General features: G+C 36.9%; 1 protein-coding gene across 1 annotated transcript in view; it reads left to right on the top strand.

Annotated features, from left to right (window-relative positions):
* Positions 1-13,608, top strand: part of LOC121296241 (protein outspread-like) — an 88,608-nt gene that overhangs the window by 6,164 nt on the left and 68,836 nt on the right. The window contains exons 2-3 of the mRNA XM_041221584.1: positions 10,580-10,657; positions 11,495-11,560. Coding sequence (XP_041077518.1) covers positions 10,580-10,657; positions 11,495-11,560 — 144 coding nt within the window. The remainder of the gene's footprint in view (positions 1-10,579; positions 10,658-11,494; positions 11,561-13,608) is intronic.

Raw genomic sequence — 13,608 nt, 5'->3', positions numbered from 1 at the left:
GTAGGCTATTTACAGCAATTGTTTCAACCTAATAATTAAACACACAGTGCAAGCAAAATGATCCGCAAGCCTCAACCAAAGCAATACCTGCTTGACTTTATTAATGAAGATTAGGTGCAGACAAATGTGTACTGTATGTCAAGTGCTTAAACCACAGAATCTGATAACCACTCTGGGGTAATAATAGTAGATGGAAATCCCCCAAAACACTGCTTGACAACAACCCTGTTCAGTAGTGTTATCATGCTGCATGCATTGCAATTTGAGGTGCATGCTCCAAAATGCACTGCACTGTACGTGCTGTGACTTGCGTTTTGGTGCTTCAGTCATGGGTGCTGCTGCATAAATAAATCCTAAGCATTTATGTCTCATTATGTGATTCATGCATTACACTTGGGACAGGATAGGTTGGCTAATCCTCATGAATATTCAACAGTACCTGCTGTATAAAATACAATGATGAAACAGGGCCATGTCGAATGTGAGGATGGGTATGGCTGATCATTGGTTTTTAATCTCACCAGCAGCTCTCATGATCAGTTAGGTTCTAGATCCTGATTGTAGTTCAATAAAATTGCAGCACTGATCACAGTGGAAGGCGCAATGTAATACTGTAGCTAATACATACAGCAATCTGAAGACTTTGAAATGTTATGCTGACTCTACTGAGATTCATTTTGAATTTGTGAAGACCTTGGTACTGTACATTACGGTAGGCAGAACATTGTACCCGGGAGCACTTTTTAATGGAAAAATAAACTTGCCTCGCCTCAAATATACAACAAAGAATGTGAATAATGTGTCATCTTTCATTGACTCTATCTGGTGGCGCCTTTTTTATGTTCTACATTTTCTTTTTCTTTACTGTTTTTTATTATGGTAAATTGCCCTGCTTATTTAGGCGCTCTACGATTTGGTTGGGGATAGATAGCATATGTTTACTGGAGTTCACAAAAAAAAAAGGTAAACTTTTCACTTCCTTTTTAGCTTAATTATTGAGCTTATTGCTTCATTTAAATAGTTTTCTTTATGTTACGTTTTCAGGGCATTTTGTTAATGCACGTATTTTTGTTTTTCACTGATCTATATTGTTTGAATGCTCCTGTTCATTTTAACAATTTTTTTACACAACGGTACTCGCTCACGTTTGGTCATCATCATAACTGTTGCATGAAACCGGAGTTTAATAATCCAGCACCCCTGCACTTTAAGCATTTGTATGTCAGCTGACAAGTGTTCTTCTTAAAGGCGTACAGCCTCTATATATGAACCCCCAATATCTCTCACAAGCACCTGGGTACATATTGTTATGATATCACAACAAAAGGAATATGCATTATTTATTTTTTGTATAGCTATTATGTACTATATATCACCTTACAGTACAATATGACAAAAAATGGACTGAATGATAATACTCAAATAATTGTAATATTTTATTTTTTAATAAAATAGTTGGTGCAAATATAGATTGCGCCGATCGCTGGCTTGTTTTGACCCCCCTGAATTCATTGTCACTGTTTTTGCTTTTAAAATAATTGGGTTTTTTTTTTAGCAGTCATTTTTAACGTTGTAGCTTCTCGAATTACTTAACACAGAAAACCCGCCCCTTCAGCTCGCTGATTGGTTAAGTGTTGTGTCAAGACATAACACAGCTGTCATGTGGTTCCAAGATTTTTTTTTCACCCAGCAACACGCAAGTGATTTAGTCGGCTAGAAGCACAATCGATCCTTATTGTTAAGTATTGGGCAGATCAGGTTTTTTCAGCTGGGTGGCGACAGGCTTAAAAGGCCTGGGCAGAACCCTGCTCTGTGTACAAATCCATTTAAAAATCTTCAGTTGACTCGCAAATGCTTCCCTCTAAGGAACGTTTAAATTGTTATTTTTTCTGTGGTGGCATATAAATTAAATATACCTGGGGTAACATTGAATTAGGGCTTTCATCAAAGACTTTGGCGTTTTTAATAGTGTATGTTTGGAGAATGCCCTCCTATTTTTAAATAGCTCATTAAACATGACAAAAAAACACAGGCTGTAAAGTGGGCCTCAGCCAAATTCAACAAGCTTTTCAAGTAGACGGCACAGAAGGCTGTACTGTGGAAGTAAAAAGGCAAATTATGTTTTAGGTTAAAAGGGTCAATGAATCTTAATTATTCTTTTGAATTCTTTATGGTAACTACTACATTCATTTACAAGAACCGCAATATTCCTGAACCCTTCTGTGAACATTGTCAAGTGTTGACAAATAGGGGCTCAAACTACCCACTGTACTTTTGTGCCTAATGCATTGTGTTTATTTAGCTGAAAACAGTGCTTTCGGGTGGCTACCCAGTGTCATTTGCACAGCAACTGTGCAATGAAATTAGCTGTGCACTTAACTGGTCACCATGGTTACTACAGTAAGTGCCTTGGGGGCTTTTTGCCATTTTTGTGCCTTGTGGAAAACTAACTCTGGCACCTGAGTACATTTTTTGTATGAAATGTAAACAAATTATAATGTTGATAACATTCCTTTTAAAGAATAAGTAGCAGGGTTCTGAAAAAAATGCAGCATTACACATCCCCATGTGTTGCTATAACTGTTTAAATAACATACCAGTAATTTTCCTTTTCATTGTTAACATCCGAACCACTTTTTACACTTTAAATTCTGTTTCAAAGCTCATTTCAAAATGGCCGCTCTAGTGCACTGATAGTGTAAGGATTGTTGCCCACATTGTCAAACAGGTAGCACAGCAGTAACGATCCATGATGTGGTGTGGAACAGAAAAGCCAGAGCACTTGCTGTTCTTCCTACAGTGATTTAGAGGACAGATCTCAAACCCCAATCCACTAGAGCAGCCATTTGGAAAAGAGCTTTGAAAGGACTTTAAATATGATATTCATTATTTAAAAAGTTGTAGCAACCTATGGGGGTGTAATGATGCTGTAGTTTTCAGAACCCCACTACTTACTCTTTTTAATGTTTTTGTAATGTGACAGATATACAATACACTATTATAGCCTCAATTTCAATATCATTTGTTTGTGAGAGTTTGGAGTACTTTCACAGAGCTATTCAACCTACAGTATTTTCTGATTTAGAGTATAGTAATTAACTTGATTTTGTAGGCCTACAATACTTGTTATGTTTAGATTTTCCATCAATTCACATACTTGACTTTATGCCAGTTAATTAGAAACCAACTAGTAAATCTATGTAGTGAAATCAAAATTGACAGATTTTGTGAATTGTGTTCAAACATGTCCAATCATCAGTTGGACTGGCAGGGGAAATAGGCAACACATTTAGTCAAGAGTGACTCTTGGACAATCCACAGTGCAATAGACTAAAGCTCAATGAAAAACAGACAAAGCAGAAAGTTGAAAAATGGACATGTCCTTGCGTTAAAATTGAAAATGTACAGTAAATGCTTACAATGCATCTAAAAAATAAGTGGCTTTTTGATCGTGTCCAATTAAAAAAAAAAAATAAAAAATAATAATAAAAAAAAAATATAAAAATATATAATATATATATATATATATATATATATATCATTTGGCTTTGGACCTCCGTTCTTGAAATAGGGAGTCGCTGGAATTGACAATGTTTCAGTATGAAATTCCCCTGTGGCGCTCATTGTTTTGAAATCTGGTGCACTTTCTGTTTCTCACCGAAACGTTTAACAGACTGCTTGTTATGATGGTCATGGTGGAGTTCAGAGTCTTTTATAAATGTTCACTAGGGCCTTTAAAGTAGTTCTACTGTAGCTAACAAAACAATTTTATGAACTGTTCAGTACACGCTATGCGTTTCCATTCACTGTACACTGTACTGTAGGTCTCAGATTTGCAGTTTTAGAAAGAAACGCATGTTATAGTGAAGTAGTATTTTCATTTTACAGCTTGATCTGGTTCTAGACAAGTGTAATCAAGTTCTCGGTTCACTTGCCCTGCCTTCCAGGAAATCCTATTACAGCTTCACTTCCTAAAACAGTATTTCACCTCAGCAGGATTTTTGAAGTCCAAGCATCTTACTGGCTGCAAAGCATGTGAATCATTAGTCGAAGCAGTTGGTTGGTAATTATAGGAAAGGCCAACCAAAACAAAACTTTCCCTTTGTGACCTGAACGTTTTCGAGTTGGCTATATCTGAGTTGTGTATCCTCCTGATTAGTGCTCTGCTCTCTATTATGTCAAATAGGCTTCGTACTGTGTTGTTATATTGTATTGAGAATAAAACTACTGTAGACTAATACATCTCAAATGTCAATTATCGTGCTTATGGGCGGTGTGGTAACCACAGAGTGCAGGCTGCATTGTACTCTGTGGAGCGTATGGGCTCTGAGCCTCCGGGAGCTGTGTTGTAAACACAGATGCAGTTCCGTTGAACACTATTGTGTAAACATGTGTAAAAAGTAATATAAAAAAAAAAAGAATATATAATATATGTTTCATATTAGTCAAATTAGTTCTTATCCTACCAGTCATTTCAGTTTGCTGTATGCATCTGAGTGAAGCTTGCCATATTCCAATCAAAATGAATACTTTCAAGACTAAATATTTACTTCTGATATATTCCCAGTTGCATTTCTGGAATAAAACAAAGGGTTGCTGTCTCCCAGGTACATTGAGAAATAAAGCAATTAGGCTTTCACTGTGTTGGCCTCTTTGTACAAATTGTACAAATCCACAATCAGCAATCTCCTTCTTGTAGTCAGTCTACAAACAAAGAAAGGTTTGGAAAAAACAACAAAAAACAACAAAACATGTGTATTAGAGGAGGGGGCATGTCTTGTTTGTTGTATTTACAAAAAAATGAGTATCTTACATTATATTAAAAAAAGACATGCATTGTAATGCATGGATCAAATTGACCCCCATGGCAGTTCTAGGTAGAACTGTTTATAACTTTACAATTTTTGCGATTCTGTCTATCAGACGCCGTCTTGATATTTAATTACTATATTTAGGAAAACTCAAACAGACACATGCATACGATTTACAACGGAAGAGTAATTAACATTTTAAATGCAAAGTGGGTCAATTTGACCCGCATGGAGGTTCTAGTGTTAATTTAATGTGTATTTCAAAGTTACTACTTTATTAGCATAAGGATATTTTAATTTAAAAAAAAAAAAAAAATTAATAAATTGCCCTAAACATGATTTATATGTCCCGAGGCTTCTGTAAATTCAATGTATATGGACGCCCTGTCAGGCCTTATTACATACCTGTACTACAGTGGATTTGACTGCCCCATTTCTTATAGCTTCTGATATGCATTACGGAAATATTCTACAGTTGTATCTGTCTAATAGATAGAAAGCAGTTGAGGTAAAGTGCTTTGGGATTTCTTTTAGTGAATGGTGCTATACAAAATAAATATATAAATATAAAAGTGGAATTTTTCAGTTTGTAGATCACTGTTATAACACAGCAGCTTATTCCTGTTAATACACCACACAGTCCAAAAAGAAACTAAAGACGAGTCGACTGGCAGTGACTGCTACAGACATTTTCAGAGGAGTAATGTATCAAAGCACTGTAGGTTAAGATACTAGCAGAAATAGTTTAAACATTCAGACACTGCTGTCTGGCTTTCGACTGAGCAAAGAGGGAACCGTGGGTTCACCAAGACACAAAGTAACTGATCCTACCATTACAGGCACAAACGATTCTGTTAATACCTCAGTAAAGGCAAATTATTGCAGATTTCTGCCAGGAACACATCATATCCTTTTCCTAATATGTTCCTAAGTTTGGGGTTCTATGCAGTTAAGTCATGTGAATGACTAGTCTCCAGTCTTCTTAAAATATGTCAGAATAGACCAGGGGTAGTCAATAGGTGGACCACAGTCCAAATCTGGATCGCCAGAACATTTGACTGGCCCTTCAAGTCATATGCCAGTCTGTTTTTACTTGCATTCACTTTTAAATGCTGTGAATTTTTGAGACAACATAGTTCTTATGAGAGTGTGGTGTGCGAGGGTACAGTAGATGTTTTTGTGATAGGAAATAGCAGATCCAGTGAATGGCATGAATGAAACAAAATGTACAACTGTATTAGAAGCTAAAATGAAGTGAAACTGCATGCATTTGCTGCTGTCATCTGTTTTGCAAGCGTCAGTCTTTCTCTGTGGTCAATTAGCATTAGTTAAAAAAAAAAAAAAAAATTGAAATGTACCTAATGTTAAATTACTATATTTTTTGTTATTTTCTAGGCTTTTATATTTTTATTTGAATTCACTTGAAAGAGAAAGCACAGTCATTTAATTCTTTTTTTTTTCTTTCTTGTGCTTCACTTTGTTTGCTACGATATGCTTTGTTTTTGCAATGGTGAAACAGAGTGTTTGAGTCTGCTAACACAGAAACATTGTACAATTCTATAGTTTTGGCAGGGAAAGAACTCCTGTAGAAACAAGCCTGCAAAAAAAGCAGATTTTCGGAACTTCACATAAAGCAATTAACTACCCCCGTAATAGACCATTGTGAAGTAAGAACAGAAGGCCGTTCGATCCATTAGTGCTCATCTGCTACCTAGTAGCTGATTAATCTCAAAACTTCAAGTCAGTGTTTCAGCATCAACAACATGGCTAGGTAACCCATTCCACACCCTGAATGCTTTCTGTGTAAAGAAGTGTCTTGCCCTCTCTCTATCTTCAAACCAACTGTGTGACTAGCCTTGGTTTCTGTGCTGCGACTGACGTATTGACTAGAGTTAACTTTGTCAATTCCTTTTTAAGATTTTAAAGACTTTAATCCTGCCTAATTATTAAATCCTAAATTCATATTACAAATAAAACCTAGTGGTGGTGTGCAGTATACCAGCGCTATTGGTTCTTATTGAAAAGGTTTGAGTGTGTGCAGTATACTGTGTATTCTCAGATCCTATCCATTCAGTCTAACACACTGCTAAAAATGGCTACATAATCAATAAAAGAAACCTTCGCACAGGTCAGCTGAAATAGTTTTCTTGTCATTTCGGCCTCCTCAGTAGATAGATGCTGCAGATGAGCAATAGCCAGCAGATGACAGATGTGCAATGCATTAAGAGCACATTATTGACTAAAGAGCCTTTGACCCTATATCACTTTGCAGAAATCAATGCAATTCGGGCCAACTGACAGTCATATCATTTAGGTTCTGCCTGTACAGTACAGTGAAGAAATAGTATGGGGATCACCAGTCCATTAGGACTACACCGTGGAGAGTGGGGAAATATAATATATAAGCTGGCACCTGCCCAGTGTTGATCGTGGATTTGCTATTCAATCTTCAGATTAAACGTAATTGTTTTTTTTTTCTTTGTAGTGGTCCATCAAAAATTCTAGCTCCCACAATCACGGTATATTTTACATTCAAGACTGGCTGGTGTTTGAAACTAAATTCTTCTATAGTTTTTCCTTCTCTATAGTCTAAAACAACATTGTTGGGAGCCCACTTTGTTTACACCCCCCCTCCAAGTTTACCCCCTGTCCACCCTTCAACCTCTTGATCTACTTATTAGCCTGTGAGGGTGACACCCTCACTGTAATGTTGAAATTCCTGTTATTGAGCTTATTGTTCTACTGGTGATAGAGCCGTGATATATTATGTATCATGCATGCTGTTGAGGAAGTTGATATATGACAGTGTATTGCTGTATTTAGATTAGGGCCCTTAATGAAGTTGCCCTAGCTTAACATGTGGGACAAGTGTTTTGTTATAGCGGGAATCTTCCAAGAGAAGGGGTAATGCTAAAGTTCAGTCTTTACTGGTCATAGCTAGCCACTAGAGAATAATAATGATAATAATAATGATGAGTAAACGACAGAATAGTTTAACAATCGTGTTTGTAAACAAAGACGGTATTCTTGCAGGCTAAACAAATACATGTAAAGGAGAAGAAACATGTCTAACGTAAAATATATGTTTATTGAAAAAAGTATGACTGGAATGTATGTTAAATAATTGAGCTTATTTTTGTATAAAATCATTTCAGGTGTAACTGTAGTGGCAAAATAAGCTGACAAATGGTTTTTGATTCAAAAACACTTTATATACAAGAAAGGTATGCTTCCAATACTCTCATATCAGCACGAGTTACAAACTGATTTCGGACCAGTCCTCAGTACAGCTCAGTGCATATGTTTGTATCAGATACCAGCAGAGTCCATTCAAAAGAGATGAAAAGACTAACAAACTTTTACAAGATGTGATATTTATACCTTCGTAAGCAACTTTAGCTCAGACACCCATCTGTGACTAAGTCATGTTAGACTTTGCAAACCTGCATGTAGCTTTTTTTGCCGATGGGAAATGAGAACTCGAAACTTGCACAATACTGTTTAGAAACTTAATATAAAAGCATGTTAAAGCAACTGAATTAGTAAACACATTAAAACAACTATAAAAGCACACTGAAACATAATCTAAGGATAATGAAAAATGTATCAGTAATCTGTTACATGATTAATATCTAATGCAAAAAGCCATTACTGCAGAACCTTTTATTGAACAATTGATCCTGTTAGGAGTAGGTGGGGCTAGGGCTTATTTAATGCCGTCTCTTCCTGAGCATTATTTGGTCAGTCGTGATTTTGTCCTTTGAGGGTTTTTTTTTTTTTTATTGAGAATCATTTTCACAAATTGGCCATCTTTCCTAACAGCAACTACTAGTTTCATTCCCTAGCGCTAGATTGCTGTTTTATGCAATTTTAAAATACAGATGGTTAGTCAGGGCTCCCCAGTGGCGCATCCAGTAAAGGCGCTGCGTGGAGTGTAATATGTGCCCTATAACCTGGCGATCGCACGTTCAAATTCAGGCTATGTCATTGCTGACCGTGACCAGGGGTTCCTAGGGGACGGCACTCAATTGGCCGAGTGGTGGTACGGTTGAACCATTCAGATCTGTGTTGTCCTCTGGCACTGTAGGTCTCTGGTGGCTTCCACAGTGCGAAAAATGACAGATTGACAGGAACATACAATAAGATCATTTGCAAACAAGCTATCTGGCCTATTTATGCTTAGTTCCTAGTAGCTGGTTGATCTCAAAACTTTTTCAAGTCATGTCCTAAAGAATTCCAAAGATTCAGTGCCAACAACTACAGTAGGTAACCCATTCCATAACCTCAACACTGTGTAATGAAGTGCCTCCTATCCTCTGTCCTAAGTCAATTATCCAAAAGGTTTCAGTGAACACATTCAGACAAGTTCTTATAAAAACTGTAGATTTTTACAAACATTTTACAAATGTGTATGAGTTTAAATGGGCTTATAAAGTATCAACCCTCTAAACATATAAAAACGATTTGTAAAACCTTACAGGACAGCATAGCTTTAAGCTGTTGACCTTCCCATACACTACTGGCTTGAGGCTTAGCAGTAAAATCAGTAACTGTTTTCTTATCTTGCCTGTATCCTGTGGGGTCTTCTGGGGCCACACTGTATTCTCTGGGAGAGGGCGAGGAGAGGGGGCAGGGGGGTCTGTGAAAGGAAGTCTGGTTTGGGAAACTAGGAGTTAGTTTGCAGAGGTCATTATTAATCCCGCTGCTAGTGTCTAGCAGGGGGGAGTAGGCACAGTAATGACCCAGTGGAGACTGGAGTGGAATCCGGGTTTAGCCCAAGAGGAAATTGAAAGGGTTAAAGAATAAAAGGGAGAAAAAAGGAAACCCAATTGAATGTGTGTCTGTACACAAAACCTAGTCGGTACTTTATGGTTATCGGTCACAATTACAAGTGGCCTTATAAAAGTTTACTGCAATAAATTTGCTCGGTAATTGTACAGTTTTCTTGTGAGTTAAATAACTTTTTAATATGCTTTTATTATTTCTGTATGGGCTTCACAATGTTTTACTATGCTTTATTACACTTTGCTATGCATTTGCTATTATAAACTTTTAGAACGGTGGATACAAGACAAAATCACAACAATTGCCTTGCATACATTCTGTAAATACAAACCATGGGATTTTTTATTTAGTTGGTACAGTATTTACTGTCACCTGAATATGTGGTCTTGTAATATTTCAAAATGTTGTTTTTACTGGTTCCTTACCTTTTTAAGATGTTTGCACAAACTCAACCTATGGTGGTGTTTTTTTACATTGTGTTAAGGTGACTGTTTGGTTCAGGAGCTGTTCTTCAGGCTGTATTGCCTGTCCAAACATTCTGGTAAAACAAACGCTAACTAGCCCAACATCCTTGATAACATGAGGCATCAATGTTCTCTCAATCAGGTAAAAATGTACTCTTCACAGTGATTATGATGACTAGTGATTATGTTGCCGGTGCTAAAAAACTAGCCTTGGTTATCACAAAGTGCCTCTATTGACCATGTCTGTAAAGATATACAAAAGACAAATTTGAATAGGCCATGCTGTTCATTATTTGCCAGTGTGCCGATAAAGAGCATAATATAAACCAAGGAACACTTATGTCTGCAGAACATGTTTTGAATTAAAGCTGAACGGTCATTAAATGTCCTCGCCTAACGTCATGGACTTTTGCTATCAGCAAAGGTCTTGAATAAGATGATCCAAGCTGTCGTATTTTGTAGTCTAGTAAAAATCTTCCTTTGTTTTCACTGTTAATTTACTTTTGTTTCTCTTTGTAGGCCAAACCTATTTATGGAGGCTGGTTGTGTCTGGCACCTGAAGGGACAGATTTTGACAATCCAATGCAGAGATCAAGGGTAAGAAATATTTAAGAATGTACAAAAGATGGGGTCCCTGAGTTGTTCTGGTAAAAGCACAGCCGTGTGGGGTGCAGGGTGAGTCACACACTCGGGTGTGCTGGTTCGCATCCTCTGTGTGAAGTCATCGGTCTTCACTGGGGATTCTAATAAGACACAACATTAGTCTGTTCTAAATAAAATGTTTAAATGCTTGATTTGTTTATTTACTAGTTTTGTAACTTTTATTAAGTGCATTTTTAATATCTGTAAAATGATGTGCTAATGTCGATTTGAAGTAAAAAGCTCTCTTAATTGTGTCCAAAGTCTATTCACTTGACTTAGCCGTAAATTATCTGCATGATTATTTAGCTGTACAGATGTCTTATCATGAACGTCATATTTGTCACAGGCATAAGTGCTGTAATAATTGTTTTTTTAAACAAGGGCTGATTGTATGACATTAAATTTAGTCAGTAAAGTGGCTTAAAAAAATCCATCCTCTATATTTACAAACCTGTATCATTTAAGTTTAGTATAATATCAGAAATTTCAATATGAGTCAAGTCAATAATAAGCAGTAGATTTGATAAGCCTATATAATATAGAATAACATATATAATATATAATAGCCTATATAATAACCCTGCCATGGTAAGCCACAGGTGGATTTTATTTGAGCATATTACTGAACTGGGGACCCTGGATTGCATCAATCACCTATGCATGGTTATCACGTAGTCACCCCTAAAAAAGAAAAAAAAAAAGTGGAACTGCTCCACCACAATAAAATATTTAGATGCAGATTTCATTACAGTATGATTTAATTGATAAAATTTGCCTTTTTTTCCGTCACAGAAATGGCAGCGTCGATTCTTCGTTCTGTACGAACATGGCTGCCTGCGCTTTGCTTTGGATGAGTCAGTAAGTTCACTTAGAGCTTCGGCAACACTAACTGTTTTTCAATTGCAAGACCAAAATGTCAAAATACTTTTAATAGAAGATCTAGACTACATGTGAACAAGTATGTTTGATTCTTTGTTGGCATTAAAATGTATCTGTGTGTCAGGGCAGAAGGTCTGCTGATGTAAATAGTGTGTGTCTGGGAATGTAAGGTTGGCAGAGTTGGGGTTAAATCTGTCCTTGCCAGCAATCACAGGTGTGGCTATTGACCAGCAGGTAATTGATGCTAATTGTGGAGTAGCCACATGTATAAAAAGATCCAGAAATCTTTTGTTTGTTGGTGAAGACGAGTGTGAGTGTTTGTGCTGTGGTTTCTGTATTGTTTATCAACGTGTTAGGAAAGGCTAATGCCGAGCCTACACATTTTATTCTTTAGTTTAAACCTTTTTATTTATGTTTTTGCGTTATTTTGTTAAACATGTGCATACAAGCTTAAAACCGCAGCCTTCTGTGACTGGGTCTATTTCCTGCCAGTAGCCAGCCTGGGCCGTGACGCTACCCTTGCACACTCTGAATTGGGTTTTTCATGTTCGTATATTTTACAATTTAAACGAGTATTCAAATATTCTTTCATTTTGATGTAGTTGGAAAAACGTCTGTGGAGTAAAATCTGGTATCATGTCAAATACCTATTTAAAAAATGAGAGGAACACTTTTCTGTACAGTAGAACCTCACTGATGCATTGGCTTCCTTGCATCTTTGATACAATCATTTATAAATTCTGTTATATTAACGAATACGAACATGGACATTTGTCACTGAATACATTTTAAGCAGCTTTTGCTTCAATACAAAGATTGTGATTATGCATATTTTGAGAGAAATACAGTATGTGACAAGAAGAAAGTTGCTTCGGTGTGCAAGCTACAAGGGGTGAAAAGTTATTTCCCCCACTGAAAACCTGGAAATTAGGTTATCATTATTAATTGTTCTTACGACTGTATAGCCATCTTCAACAACAGCCTAGAAATGTCCTACATTCATTCTCCAGGATGTTCAGTGTGTAATCAACCTTGCCTTGTTTGCATACTGAGTAGTTCTATATAGGAGATCTCACATCCAGCTGAGCTACAGTGTGTCATTTATATAAAGTAATTATTATCCCTGTGGGAGATGAAGAGTCATACGCCCATATGTTTTTATATACTGTAGTAAGACAACACATGTTCTTGAGTGTACTGACCTACTTGCAGTACTCAGGAGTTCTGGTTTGTGATTTAGCTGGGTTGGTGTATCTTAGGGACCAGTTTTATGTCTGTTGTATTATTTGTTTAGTTTTTTTTTTGTTTTGTTACTAATTCAAAACCTTATAGAATTGTAATTTATTTGGTCATGAGGGATAAGAGCACTGAGTACAAAACCAAAGGAGCTGATGATGACGTTGTACAATGCCACTGGCGAGACCGCACATAAAATACTGTGTTCAGTTCCAGTGACCATATTATCAAAAGGACATTGTGTCCCTTGAGAGCAACCAGACTAATCCCATAACCTAAAGGAATGAGCTAAGAAGATGTGTTGAAGGAACTGAATTTACTTTGGCTAGAACAAAGAGGAATTAGGGGGGAATTGAATGACGCCTTTACAATCTTAACAAAGTTAACCCAAGCCAATACTTTAATTGCAGCACAGAAACCAGGACCAGAGAACACAGTTAGAAATGAAGTGTTGATTGACTAAGGACAGAGCGTAGGAGACACATTGTTGATGCTGCCTCATGTGAATCCTTTAAGATCAAACTTGCAATGTTTTAACATCAATGCTTGTCCAGTTTCTAGTTACTGATGTCAAGTCAGACCCACTGCCAGCTGGCGTAATTTAAGTTTCCCCTACAGTCCACCTTAGACCTGATCTGAACAGCCCCTCCTATGCCACCAAACTTAGGCTTCTTAACCCTACAGTTGGGCTCCAGAGCTCACAGGCTAGATAATTACCCTGTTAAACCACATAGTCCACTTTGTGCATTCTAAATATAGATCCATAATATAAATAAACCACATAAACATGA

The sequence above is a fragment of the Polyodon spathula genome, chromosome 21 (assembly GCF_017654505.1).
Source record: "Polyodon spathula isolate WHYD16114869_AA chromosome 21, ASM1765450v1, whole genome shotgun sequence".
In the NCBI taxonomy this organism is placed as follows: Eukaryota; Metazoa; Chordata; class Actinopteri; order Acipenseriformes; family Polyodontidae; genus Polyodon; species Polyodon spathula.
This window is presented reverse-complemented; position numbering and strand designations above follow the sequence as displayed.